The sequence below is a fragment of the Leucoraja erinacea genome, chromosome 4, assembly GCF_028641065.1.
Source record: "Leucoraja erinacea ecotype New England chromosome 4, Leri_hhj_1, whole genome shotgun sequence".
Classification (NCBI taxonomy): Eukaryota; Metazoa; Chordata; class Chondrichthyes; order Rajiformes; family Rajidae; genus Leucoraja; species Leucoraja erinaceus.
Genome location: NC_073380.1, coordinates 30,993,865 through 31,008,145, shown reverse-complemented (window position 1 = coordinate 31,008,145; position 14,281 = coordinate 30,993,865). Strand labels below are relative to the sequence as shown.

General features: G+C 42.5%; 1 protein-coding gene across 5 annotated transcripts in view; it reads right to left on the bottom strand.

The window, feature by feature from the left end:
- Positions 1-397: 397 nt before the first annotated feature.
- The window catches only part of ankrd12 (ankyrin repeat domain 12), a 169,297-nt gene continuing 155,413 nt past the window's right edge, over positions 398-14,281 (bottom strand). For all 5 annotated transcript variants that reach the window (XM_055633933.1, XM_055633932.1, XM_055633934.1 and 2 more), the window contains 4 exons: positions 11,760-11,858; positions 7,719-7,862; positions 7,199-7,294; positions 398-2,713 (listed from right to left, as the gene is read on the bottom strand). In XM_055633933.1, the coding sequence (XP_055489908.1) occupies positions 2,528-2,713; positions 7,199-7,294; positions 7,719-7,862; positions 11,760-11,858 (525 nt within the window). In that variant the 3' untranslated portion in view covers positions 398-2,527. The remainder of the gene's footprint in view (positions 2,714-7,198; positions 7,295-7,718; positions 7,863-11,759; positions 11,859-14,281) is intronic.

The window sequence follows — 14,281 nt, the reverse complement described above, 5'->3', positions numbered from 1 at the left end:
CTCGGCTCACACCGACGGGTGATGTTTCGGGTTGGAACCCTTCTTCAGACAGAATTATCACCATCTTGAATCCTATGCAAATTCTATGCAATTTCTACGGAAATCAAATTTTATTAGATAAGGATTATCATTACAAAACAAAGTACAATACAAGAAAATACTTTTAGGTCCATCAAACCTAAATGACGATCATTAATGAATGGTAGGTAGACAGAAATGCTGGAGAAACTCAGCGGGTGAGGCAGCATCTATGGAGCGAAGGAATGGTAACTTTACAAATTTAAGTGCAGTTAAAAATAGTGTTCTTCCTACCAAAACAAATAGGAATTAGTTATCTGTGATTCAAAAGCAGACACCGAAAGACAATGAAACAAATCCCATTCCATTTGAACAGCCATTGATGCAACTCTATTTAATTAACATGACCATTAAAATTTATTTAACAATATATTTACATGTATTTACATATTAATCAACAGGTAAATATTAAAATAAACAATTTACACTTTTAGAACGATAATTCAAAAAGCATTTGTGCTGAAAAAATAGGTTCTGCTGCAGATTTTTCTTCAGGATGTAAGGTGAGGGGAGGAGGAGAACAGGACACAAGATAACCTGGTAACGCATGCATTGCATCGTAATTGTAATCTTGAACAGTTGCTGCAATGTAGAAAGCAAACCAAACACATGCCCTAACAAACAAGGTCAAACCACGGCACATTACAATCAATATAAAACCAACTATCAATTGCAACTTTGGTCCATTGAAACATTAGACAATTAATGGGCTATACAATCAAAATAACTATATAATTTCCTTTATACATATTTTAAACAATATTGTTAAATACAATGTTATTTACATCTGCGCAATGATATGTATAAAATAACTTATTTAAAAAAAAAAAAGACAAAATAATACATCTGTGCAGAATTCCCCCCACCCCCAAAAACAAAAACATTTTGTACAGTATCTAGGATCAGACCTGAAAACAGAAGTAAGAATGATGGGATTAATTTATTTTTAAGAACCAATTTGCTTGTTCTCTATAAATTCAAATTAGAGTACAGTGCTTGCCTCTTCATGGCAGTAAAATAATAAAAGGCCCAAGGTGTAATTTATTATGATTATCTGCTTATTAGGAAATGGATTAGAGCCTAGCTATAATATACTACTTTGGAGTCAGACAGAGAGTAGCTTACAGTGACGACATGTAGAAGAATCCCAGGGGGATGAGGGAGAGGGAAAAAACATGAAATAAGCTACTTACAGAAGCTTTAAACCTGTGGATGTGTGGATAAAGCAATGTGATACTGAATAATTTGGCAGCAGTGGAGCAAGATATTGAATAGCACTGGAGAATGCTTTGCTTTAAATTATCAAGTTATCACTGAAAAGAGAATTGAGAAACTGAACAAATGATAAACATATACACAGAGCAGCTAGCTTAAGAAAGATGTGTCCAATATAGTCCATTGGGCTGCATGAGTCCAATAAAAGCCCCATTTAGTTTAATTTTTTGTTGATGGTTTGAACTGCCCAAATGTGAGAGCCTGGCTGATCCAAATGCTCAACAATGCTGGCTGATCCAAATATATACTCCAACAGAGCAGTTACTGCCAGCAACTTGAGATACAAGGACATTACTACGAAGACAAAGGTAACATTTGACCACTCAAGGTTCATTCAGATGTATCTAAATGTCCCTCGGGGACAAACACCTGGTTTCAGAGGCCTGAAAAGTGTTTTTATACCTTGTGGGTGAAAGGACTCTGAAGTGCTCAAAATTATAAGGTGATTAAATTTAACAAAGTGCAGGCATGTAAACAGAAATATTTTTAAATACCATTAATTCTTGAAACATTTACAAAACCAGCAAGTGCCTCTTGATGCAGTAGTTTCTGTTTTGAATGGTGAGGAATACACACAGTGATGAAGAAAATGGTATTTTAGATAGATAGATTTGGGTTTGTGTTAGAATGTTACCCAGAAACAGATCCCTATACTTGGAAGGTGAAATGCCTCGATATTAGGAGCCAATGTATAATATTTTTTAAATGAGGCAGCACTCAAGCTGAGAGTGCAAAGATGAGGTTCTAACTGTACCATGAACTCCTTCTTGGGGACAGAGTATCTTTGTCCCCATCACCTTGCAGCTTCCAGCGCTGCTGGTACGAACATAATGTAGCAAATGCCCCCATCTTGTAAACTTTAAATTACAGGCAAATATTAATAGGGAATTACATCTATTTGTCAGCTACAACTGTTATACTACTGCAAAACAGTAGTGGTTATTGGTAAACAGTGATGGGAAGTCACAGTGCGTTAGTGCTGAATCTCACATCATCATGCAGGAATGGTACTGCACCTTCTTTACCACACGCACCCATATCCTCAATTCCTCACTTTTCTTCCAAGTGCTCTGGAACCAAATACACAAGCCTATTTGCAACTGTCCTGTGTCATTCAGCAGTGACTAACTATATCATTAAGCACTAGCTTAAAACATCCAGAACAGATGCACAATCATATTGGTGTCAAGTCAAAATCATCATTAACATCAACAAGTGGGATGTAAAACTCAGGAATCTCAAAGATGCTCAATGATTTGTACGAGGAAGGATCAAGCTCTTGTAGTTTAAGTTGCCATTCCAGTCTTTGCACTGCATTCATTGCCGCAGCTTCATGCTGCTGTCTCATAAGAAGGCATGTCTGCAATGAATTAAGAAGAATTAATCGTAAGATGAAACTGACTAACAATACAGGTCCACCACTGATTTTCCAGCACTCTAGTTTCCAGAGCATTTCTAGGTTATCCATTTTGCCAGACCTACGGAAGTCACGCCCTTGAGAGGGCTGAGATACTGGCCCGCAAAGTCGGCCGTGGAAATTGGTTGTGGGAATGGATCTGTTGCTCTGGCCAGACTTGGGTTTCAGAGCCCTGGCCACAGGCGTCATATTCAACCTTCGATTGGCCTTGGAAGTCAGTCGTGAAAACCGACCTGCTGATTCCAGTTGGGTCGGAATTCCAACTCCCAGGAAGCAGGGGATAAATTCGACCCGCCGATTGGAGCAGAAGTCCCGATGAGGTAGAGATTGGCTCCCTCACCCAGCCTAGGAGCCAATTTTTTGGGGGGCTTCTGGGGGGAGGATTTTGTCTGGATTGGGGGGTGGGGGTGGTGGTAAAGGCACCAGTTGCCAGGAAATCTGTGATGGACCTGTACTCTGAAAATTGAAGACCTTGCCTCAGACTTCATTAAGCAACGCATTTTCAAATTTCACACAGTACGTTCTAGACACAAGAAGATTTGGAATAAAAGCAGAAAGTCCTGGAAATATTCAGGAAAGCAGGGAGATACAGTGGAGATAATCAAGATTAATAGGTTCATCAGAACCTGCTGAATATTTATTGCATTTTTTGTCTTTATTTCAGTACATTGTTTTTGTTGGGAGTTTATTTAAGCTGTCATATTGCTAAATAAATTGCATCACATATCTATTTGTTCATTCATCACCAACTTCGATTCCAAAAAAATAATTCTCAACTACAATCTATGTAATAATTTAACCCCCCCCCCCCCAGGATCATAGATGCTAGGGGAATATGTGTACAAACAAACTTGAACCAAACAGTTAAGGCTCCATGGAGTTGATAATGAACTGTGAATTTTTCTATTTAATCTATGCTAATCATCTGTCAGTATTAGATGAACAAATTTGTTCATGGCCTAAAGTTCTTTTCAGATTCAGATTCAATTTTAATTGTCATTGTCAGTGTACAGTACAGAGACAACGAAATGCATAGTTGGAGAGTGCCCCTGTAATTTTGAAACTTCCAGGTTCATTCCAGGTTTGGCAAAAACGGGAAAGCAGACTATTATCTAAATGGTGGCCGATTGGGAAAGGGGGAGATGCAGCGAGACCTAGGTGTCATGGTACACCAGTCATTGAAGGTAGGCATTCAGGTGCAGCAGGCAGTAAAGAAAGCGAATGGTATGTTAGCTTTCATTGCAAAAGGATTTGAGTATAGGAGCGGGGAGGTTCTACTGCAGTTGTACAGGGTCTTGGTGAGACCACACCTGGAGTATTGCGTACAGTTTAGGTCTCCAAATCTGAGGAAGGACATTATTGCCATAGAGGGAGTGCAGAGACGGTTCACCAGACTGATTCCTGGGATGTCAGGACTGTCTTATGAAGAAAGACTGGATAGACTTGGTTTATACTCTCTAGAATTTAGAAGATTGAGAGGGGATCTTATAGAAACTTACAAAATTCTTAAGGGGTTGGACAGGCTAGACGCAGGAAGATTGTTCCCGATGTTAGGGAAGTCCAGGACAAGGGGTCACAGCTTAAGGATAAGGGGGAAATCCTTTAAAACCGAGATGAGAAGAACTTTTTTCACACAGAGAGTGGTGAATCTCTGGAACTCTCTGCCACAGAGGGTAGTTGAGGCCAGTTCATTGGCTATATTTAAGAGGGAGTTAGATGTGGTCCTTGTGGCTGAGGGGATCAGGGGGGGAGAGAAGGCAGGTACGGGATACTGAATTGGATGATCAGCCATGATCATATTGAATGGCGGTGCAGGCTTGAAGGGCCGAATGGCCTACTCCTGCACCTAATTTCTATGTTTCTATTCACACATTCTGGAAAAGGGCTGGATGGTTTGGAGTTTGTAAAATGTGTGCAGGATAGTTTTTTGCAGCAATACATAGAGGTACCAACTAGAGAAGGGGCAGTGCTGGAACTCCTGTTAGGAAATGAGACAGGTCAGTTGACGGAGGTATGTGTTCGGGAGCACTTCGGGTCCAGTGATCACAATACCATTAGTTTCAATATAATTATGGAGAACTGGACCAAGGGTTGAGATTTTTGATTGGAGAAAGGCTAACTTTGAGGAGATGCGAAAGGATTTAAAAGGAGTGAATTGGGACATTTTGTTTTATGGGAAGAATGTAGTAGAGAAATGGAGGACATTTAAAGGTGAAATTTTATGTCCCTGTTCATTTGAAAGGAAAGAGTAATAATTGGAAAGAGCCATGGTTTTCAAGGGAAATTGGACACGATTTGGAAAAAAGATCTACAATAATTATAGGCAACATGGAGTAAATGAGGTGCTTGAGGAGTATAAAGAATGTAAAAAGAATCTTAAGAAATAAATTTGAAAAGCTAAAAGAAGATATGTGAGGTTGCTTTCGCAAGTAAGGTGAAAGTAAATCCAAAGGGTTTCTACAGCTATATTAATAGCAAAAGGATAAGGAGGGATAAAATTGGTCCTCTAAAGAGTCAGTGGACAGCTATCTGTTGAGCCAAAAGAGATGGGGGAGATATTGAACAATTTCTTTTCTTTGGTATTCACCAAGGAGAATGATATTGAATTATGTGAGGTAAGGAAAACTAGTAGGGTAGCTATGGAAACTATGAGGATCAAAGAAGAGGAAGTAGTGATACTTTTGAAAAATATAAAAGTGGATAAGTCCCCAGGTCCTGACAGGATATTCCCTAGGACATTGAGGGAAGTTAGTGTAGAAATAGCAGGGGCTATGACAGAAATATTTCAAATGTCATTAGAAACGGCAATGGTGCCGGAGGATTGGCGTACTGCGCATGTTGTTCCATTGTTTAAAAAGGGTTCTAAGAGTAAACCTAGCAATTATAGACCTGTTAGTTTGTCGTCAGTGGTGGGCAAATTAATGGAAAGGATACTTAGAGTTAATATATATAATCATCTGGATAAACAGGGTCTGATTAGGAACATTCAACATGGATTTGTGCCTGGAAGGTCGTGTTTGACTAATCTTCTTGAATTTTTTGAAGAGGTTACTAGAGAAATTGATGAGGGTAAAGCGGTGGATGTTGTCTATATGGACTTCAGTAAGGCCTTTGACAAGGTTCCACATGGAAGGTTGGTTAAGAAGGTTCAATTGTTGGGTATTAATAGTGGAGTAGCAAGATGGATTCAACAGTGGCTGAATGGGAGATACCAGAGTGGATAACTGTTTGTCAGGTTGGAGGCCGGTGACTAGTGGGGTGCCTCGGGGATCTGTGTTGGGTCCACTGTTGTTTGTCATATACATCAATGATCTGGATGATGGTGTGGTAAATTGGATTAGTAAGTATGCAGATGATACTAAGATAGGTGGTGTTGTGGATAATGAAGTAGATTTTCAAAGTCTACAGAGAGATTTAGGCTATTTAGAAGAGTGGGCTTAAAGATGGCAGACGGAATTTAATGCTGATAAGTGTGAGGTGCTACATCTTGGCAGGACAAATCAAAATAGGACGTACATGGTAAATGGTAGCGAATTGAGGAGTGCAGTTGAACAGAGGGATCTAGGAATAACTGTGCATAGTTCCCTGAAGGTGGAATCTCACGTAGATAGGGTGGTAAAGAAAGCTTTTGGTGTGCTGGCCTTTATAAATCAGAGCATTGAGTATAGAAGTTGGGATGTAATATTAAAATTGTACAAGGCATTGGTGAGACCAATTCTGGAATATGGTGTACAATTCTGGTCGCCACGTTATAGGAAAGATGTCAACAAAATAGAGAGAGTACCGAGGAGATTTACTAGAATGTTGCCTGGGTTTCAGCAACTAAGTTACAGAGCAGGTTGAACAAGATAGGTCTTTATTCTTTGGAGCACAGAAGGTTAAGGGGGGACTTGATAGAGGTCTTTAAAATTATGAGAGGGATAGACAGAGTTGACGTGTATAAGCTTTTTCCATTGAGCGTAGTGAAGATTCAAACAAGAGGACATGATTTGAGAATTAAGGGACAAAAGTTTAGGGGTAACTTCTTTACTCAGAGAGTGGTAGCTGTGGGGAATGAGCTTCCAGTGGAAGTGGTAAAGGCAGGTTCGTTTTTATCATTTAAAAATAAATTGGATAGGTATAGAGACGGGAAAGGAATAGAGGGTTATGGTCTGAGTGCAAGTAGATGGGACTAGGTGAGAGTAAGTGTTCTGCACGGACTAGAAGGGCCGAGATGGCCTGTTTTCATGCTGTAATTGTTATATGGTTATATGTTATATGGTTATATGGTTCATTTCTGACTGCCCAACAGCTTACATTCTTCCAGTGAGAACTCACAAGCATAAGGACTCCTAAAATTATTATTTGGACTATTGATTTCTTTAGGTATTATAGCATTATATTAATATATACTTATTGTACTTCAATATTTCCCAAGGGGAAACTTACCTTCAATTTGTCAAACTTGTCATCTACGTCTTGCAACCAGGACATAAACTGGCGTGCATTGAATCGATCTCTCACCGATGTTTTGTTTTCATCACCCTGAGGCAAAGATTTTACAACAATATGAGTAACAATTTCAGAGACTTTTAACTAAAACATTGGGGAAAATCGTTTCCTTGCCCTGAGATTAGTTGCCTTTGTATTTCAGCACCATCCAAGGTGCAATCCTACTGTGACACCATGATTCCCACATCAGTGCATAGCATCTCTGAATGCCAATGTCCACCTGTGCTAACAGAACAGCTTTGATGTTCCAGATACAAATATTTATTTTACCCGTCCCTGACAACAGATTTCTCAAATTTGCTGGAGGAACTCAGTCAATATCGTTTTCCAGGTATGGAAACAAAATCAAATACTAGAGGGTATAGGTTTACAGGGAGAGGGGCGAAGTTTAAAGGAGATATGCAGGGCCATTTTTTTTCCCCCACAGGGTGGTGAATGCCTACAGAACTATACGCACCTGAGGGTCCTGAGGCATGTTGTAGACTTCTGCATCCAGAAGCACAGTACAGGCACTAAAAGGCAAAGTCTGGTTTGCTAGTGTTCTGGCTGCACGGTAATGGACTCTCAGAACTTCTTGTTCATTTGACATAATAAGCTTCTCCTGCAAGTAAACACAAAGAATATATTCAAAAGAAAGTAAGGCACCTAATCTATACAAAGGCTATCAATTGAGAAGTAGTGCAAGTTCAAACAATTTTTCAATTGACTTGAAATAGGTTTAGCTAGTTCATTATCAGGCAGTACAAGTTTGCCTACAACTTGTAAAAACAGAGTGTAGCTGTCAATCCTCAGTGCTATTGAACAATATCTGCTGACCAGGGGCAGAAATTACTATCAAAATATGGGGGGGGGGGGGGGGGGGAATACACAATTTTTTTGTGGCCACACGCAAGCGCACAAACGCACACACACGAGGCTTCGGCCATGTGCCCTGTGGATGGTAGCACCGGGAGCTGACCTGATTGGTGACCGTCTCTGAACTCCAGCAACAGCAGCTTCGTCGGCCCCGAATCGTGGGGCTTGAACTGGCCCGTTTGTGGGACTTTTCATCACCGGGAGAGGCTTAAAATCGGCCGCGTGTTCTTCCATTGCCCGGCGGGGGCTTCAACTTCGGTAACTTTGATCACCTCGACGCAGCACTTTGACTGCCTGACCGTGGGGCGATGGAAGATCCTGCAGCCGATTTTAAGCCGCGTCTGGCAATGAAAGACCCTGCGAACGGTCAGATTCAGCCCTTAGAAAGCGTCTGATACCCGCTTGAATCTTTCAAATGCTGCAATGTGATAAATAACACTTAAACAAATAAAACTGAAGCAAATAAAGGCAAACAGAAGTACCAACCGGAGGGGAGAGAAAGAGACAGAGACAAAGATAGACAGAGAGAGACAGAGACAGAGACAGAGAGAGAGAGAGAGGGAGGAAAAAAACACTAAATAACGTGAGTGACCGTGAATGAGGGACTTACCTGCAAGCCAGCCAGGAAACCCGTTCAACCGGAGCCCTTAATGACCTGACCCGTTTAAATCCGATACCCATTTAAAGCTTTCCCATCCACCAATACGTCCAATTAGTTCAAATGGTAATTGTACCCCACATCAGACAGTTTTAAGAAATTCTCCGTGCATACCTTCAGTAATACTTGAATGTCAAAACACAATTGGTGACACATCGTGTTAATACGATGTTAATAGTGACATTTAACAAGCGCTTAACAATGACCGAATCAAGTGATAAACAATTCCAATTGCTCGAGTATTGTATGTCTGTGGAATGGATGAGCATGGGGGGGGATTGTCAAGAGAAGAGTCAAGAGTCAAGAGTCAATTTAATTGTCATTTGGACCCCTGGAGGTCCAAACGAAATGCCGTTTCTGCAGCCATACATTACACACAAATAGACCCCAGACACAACATAATTACATTTTACATAAACATCCATCACATAGCTGTGATGGAAGGCCAAAAAAACTTATCTCTCCACTGCACTCTCCCCCCCCCCCCGATGTCAGAGTCAAAGTCAAAGCCCCCGGCTGGCGATGGCGATTGTCCCGCGGCCATTGAAGCCACGCCGGGTGGTGCGAGGTCGCACACCGGGTCTTGGTGTTGGAGCCCCCGGTGTGCGCTCGCAAAGTCCCGCGGCCATTCCAGCCGCGCGGGGCAGTGGTGTCAGGCCCCGCTCCAGGAGCTCTTCAACCCCGCAACACGGGCGGGAGAATTCGCCGTTGCAGGAGCCCCGAAAAGCGGTCTCCCTCCAGGGATCCGCGGGCTCCCGGTGCCGCCGTCCGCAGACCCGCAGTAGCAGCCTTCGCATCAGCAGCAGCAGCGGCATCGGCAGCAGCAGCAGCAGCGGCAGCAGCAGCAGCGCTCCTCCACCGCTCCACCCGCTCCGGTCTCGGCCAGCTCCGCGACGGCAACAGTGAGTCGGCACCAGAGTCCCCGGCTTCTTCCCGTTGGAGGTCGCTCCTCGTTGCGGCCTCAACGACAACTGAGACCCGACGAGAAAAGGTCGGGTCTCCAGTGCAGGGAGAGATTCAAAAGTTTCTCCCCCCTCCCACCCCCACCCCCACCCCCCCCCACACACACACACACCCCAACATAAAATAACAAAAACTACATAAAAACACAGACAAAAAATAATAAAACGCGGACAGGCTGCAGAGGCCGCTGCTGGCCAGAGCAGCGCCGCCTACCGGGTGCGGGCGAGGCAGCATCTATGGAGAGAAGGAATAGGTGACATTTCGGGTCAAGACCCTTCTTCAGATTTTTAATAGATTTTTTTTCACCGAATTTCAAAATACGGATTACAAAACATGGGGGATTGTCCCCCATCTCTCAAAACATGGGGGTTTTGTTCTCTCAATGTGTGGATTGTTTTCTTGCTGACATTGATATCGTCTGTCGGCTCAAGTCATCGCTTTTAAAACATGGGGCGGACACAATTTCCTGGCCTTTAATCACACTCACCTTTACTCATACTCACAGGGAACACACACACACACCTTTAAAAACGCTATTGACACCGACAAGGCCCCAGCCCTGCAGCCACACCGCTGCCTGGTGCCTATTCTCCCACTGCCCTCCCCCGGGGCCACTGCTACCTGCGCCTCACTCTACCAGGACGTCTTGCCCCGCCTCCGGATGTCTCCCTCCTCCAATCACCGTGCTCTATCCTCAGTCCTGCCCCTACTTCTGTCTCCCTCCTCCAATCATCGCGTGGAATCATCATGTCCCGCCTCCCCCCACCCCACCCCACTGCCTGCTGACGGACGTCTCTCCCGTCCAATCGGTACCCTCGATCATCAGTCTCACCCCCACTGTCTTGCAGAGAGCGGAGATTTTTAATGTTTAAGAAAGAACTGCAGATGCTGGAAAAATCGAAGGTCAACAAAAATGCTGGAGAAACTCAGCGGGTGAGGCAGCATCTATGGAGAGAAGGAATAGGTGACATTTCGGGTCAAGACCCTTCTTCAGATTTTTAATAGATTTTTTTTCACCAAATTTCAAAATACGGATTACAAAACATGGGGGATTGTCCCCCACCTCTCAAAACATGTGGTGGGGGAAGGGGGGGATGTACCCCCCCGGGATTTCTGACCATGCTTCTGACAACTGTACAATTGCATTTAAAGGCTGGACTGTATCAGTTTCTTGTTGAGAGACTGGATAGATCAATGACGTTTATATTGACATATTTGCATCATAATATACCCTAAACACACTAAAGTTAAAAAGAGAAACAAATATAATTCTGTTTGTTTTTCAACAGCTGCTGCCTGACATGCTGAATATTTCAGCATTTTTTGCTTCAGGGCTCCAGCATCTGCATTTTTTGATTTTCTAAAATAGACACGTGTCCATTCCAGTGTAAGTAAAGTTGTAAATCTGTGATACATATTATTACTGCCAAACATCTTTACTGATTTGAAGCTTCACCTTTATAAGCATAGTAGTTTTATTTACAATTTTTAATAGATAAAGAAAGAAATGATAATTTTACAATCTCTCTCTTATTTCTCTCGTCCATAATTCTCTCTCCCTTTTGATTTAGCTTTCTCGATAACAAGAAGCCGCCTGATTCAGGCTCTGTATTGTTTATGTGAGTTCCGTCCGTAAACACGATTGGGTAAGGAGAGACATTGTTAATTTTGTTCTCAGATCCCCTGCAGAGGGCGGTGTGCCAAAATATTTTCTCATCACAACAAACTCCTATTCAAAGCATGCAAGAAAGTCTAGTCTGTCAGCGAATGAAATGTGCAGCTGCCACCTACAAAAATCCATCCATCTCATTATATTCTCAAGTTTATTTATAGACAGTTGTGTAAGCAGGTACAGTTTCTGGTTTATATCACCTACATAATATAATATTGAAAACAAGCAAATGCTGCCACATTTTTGGAAGGTATTTTAAATGAAGGATTTGATTTCAAGCAAATCCTTCAGATATGTTCTAAAATGCTGGACAGATTCATAGTTAAAAGAGAAATTTAACAAAACCGTACCCGTTCAATACTGTGTTGTAATCGAAGCTTCATTCGAATGACTTCCTGTTGCCTGAAGAGTTCTTTCAATGCTTCAGACAGTGATGGAGGAGGAGTTATCTTTAAAAAAAAGGTATTGAGTGCTCACTGTTATGATAAATTTTGCATATTAAAAACATTATTTTTTCACTGGTAGATTTAATAGACAATAGGTGCAGGAGTAGGCCAATTGGCCATTCGAGCCAGCACCGCCATTCAATGTGATCATGGCTGATCATCCACAATCAGTACTCCGTTCCTGCCTTCTCCCCATATCCCCTGACTCGGCTATCTTTAAGAGCTCTATCTAACTCTCTCTTATCCAGCATCCAGAGAACAGGCCTCCACCGCCCTCTGAGGCAGAGAATTCCAGACTCACCACTCTCTGGGTGAAAAAGTATTTCCTCATCTCCGTTCTAAATGGCTTACCCCTTATTTTTAAACTGTGGCCCCTGGTTCCGGACTCCCCCAACATTGGGAACATGTTTCCTGCCTCTAGTGTGTCCAAACCCTTTATAATCTTATACGTTTCAATAAGATACCCTCTCATCCATCTAAATTCCAGAGTATACAACTCCAGCCGCACCATTCTGTCAACATGTGACCGGTGTACAAGCACGCCCAGGTCTCGCTGCACCTCCCCCTTACCTAACCTAACCCCATTGTGATAATAAACTGCCCCCTTGTTTTTGCTGCCAAAGTAGATAACCTCACATTTATCTATATTATACTGCATCTGCCAAGCATCTGCCCACTCACTCAACCTGTCCAGGTCACCCTGCAACCTCCTAACATCCTCTTCACAGTTCACACTGCCACCCAGCTTTATGTCATCCGCAAACTTGTTAGTGTTGCTCCTAATTCCCTCTTCCAAATCATTAATATATATGGTAAACAGTTGCGGCCCCAACACCGAGCCTTGCGGCACTCCACTCGCCACTGCCTGCCATTCTGAAAAGGACCCGTTCACTCCTACTCTTTGCTTCCGGTCTGCCAACCAATGTTCTACCCATGTCAACACCCTGCCCCCAATACCATGTGCTCTAATTTTAGTCACCAGTCTCCCATGCGGGACCTTATCAAATGCTTTCTGAAAGTCTAGATACATTACATGCACTACCACCCCTTCATCCATTTTACTTGTCACATCCTCAAAAAATTCCAGAAGATTAGTCAAGCAAGATTTCCCTTGCATAAATCCATGTTGACTTGGACTAATCCTTTTACTGCTATCCAAATGCCCCATTATTACCTCTTTAATAATTGACTCCAGCATCTTTCCCACCACCGAAGTCAGGCTAACTGGTCTGTAATTCCCCGTTTTCTTTCTCGCTCCTTTCTTGAAAAGTGGGATAACATTAGCTATCCTCCATTCCACAGGAACTAATCCTGAATCTATAGAACTTTGGAAAATGATCACCAATGCCTCCACTATTTCTAGAGCCACCTCCCTGAGGACCCTGGGATACAGACCATCAGGCCCAGGGGATTTATCATCCTTCAGTCCCATTAGCCTACCCAATACTATTTCTCGCCTAATGAAAATTTATTTCAGTTCCTCTACCCCCTTAGATCCTCTGTCCTCCAGTACATCTGGGAGATTGTTTGTGTCTTCCTTAGTGAAGACAGATCCGAAGTACCTATTCAACTCTTCTGACATTTCCTTGTTGCCCATAATAATTTCACCCATGTCTGCCTTCAAGGGACCCACATTTGACTTTGCTACTCTTTTCCCCTTAACATATCTAAAGAAGCTTTTACTGTCCTTCTTTATATTCCTGGCCAGCTTCCCTTCGTACTTCATCTTTTCAGCCCGTATTGCCCGTTTTGTTTCCTTCTGTTGTCCTATGAAAGTTTCCCAATCCTCTGGCTTCCGGCTACTCTTTGCTGTGTTATACATCTTTTCTTTTAGTTTTATTCTATCCTTAACTTCTTTTGTCAGCCACGGTTGCCACCTACTCCCCTTAGAATCTTTCTTCCTTTTTGGAATGAAATGATCCTGCGTCTTCCGGATTATGCCTAGAAATTCCTGCCATTGCAGTTCCACCGTCATTCCTGCTAGGATCCCTTTCCAGTCTACCTTGGCCAGCTCCCCTCTCATGCCTTCATAGTCCCCTTTGTTCAACTGCATCACTGACACTTCCGATTTAACGTTCTCCTTCTCAAATTGCAGATTAAAACTAATCATATTATGATCACTACCTCCAAGCGGTTCCTTTACCTCAAGTTCTCTTATTATATCTTGTTCATTGGACAACACTAAATCCAGAGGTACACAAAAAAGCTGGAGAAACTCAGCGGGTGCAGCAGCATCTATGGAGCGAAGGAAATAGGCAACGTTTCGGCCGAAACCCTTCTCTTTCTTCGCTCCATAGATGCTGCTGCACCCGCTGAGTTTCTCCAGCTTTTTTGTGTACCTTTGATTTTCCTGCACCTGCAGTTCCTTCTTAAACACTAAATCCAGAATTGCCTTTTCTCTGGTCGGCTCCATTACAAGCTGCTCT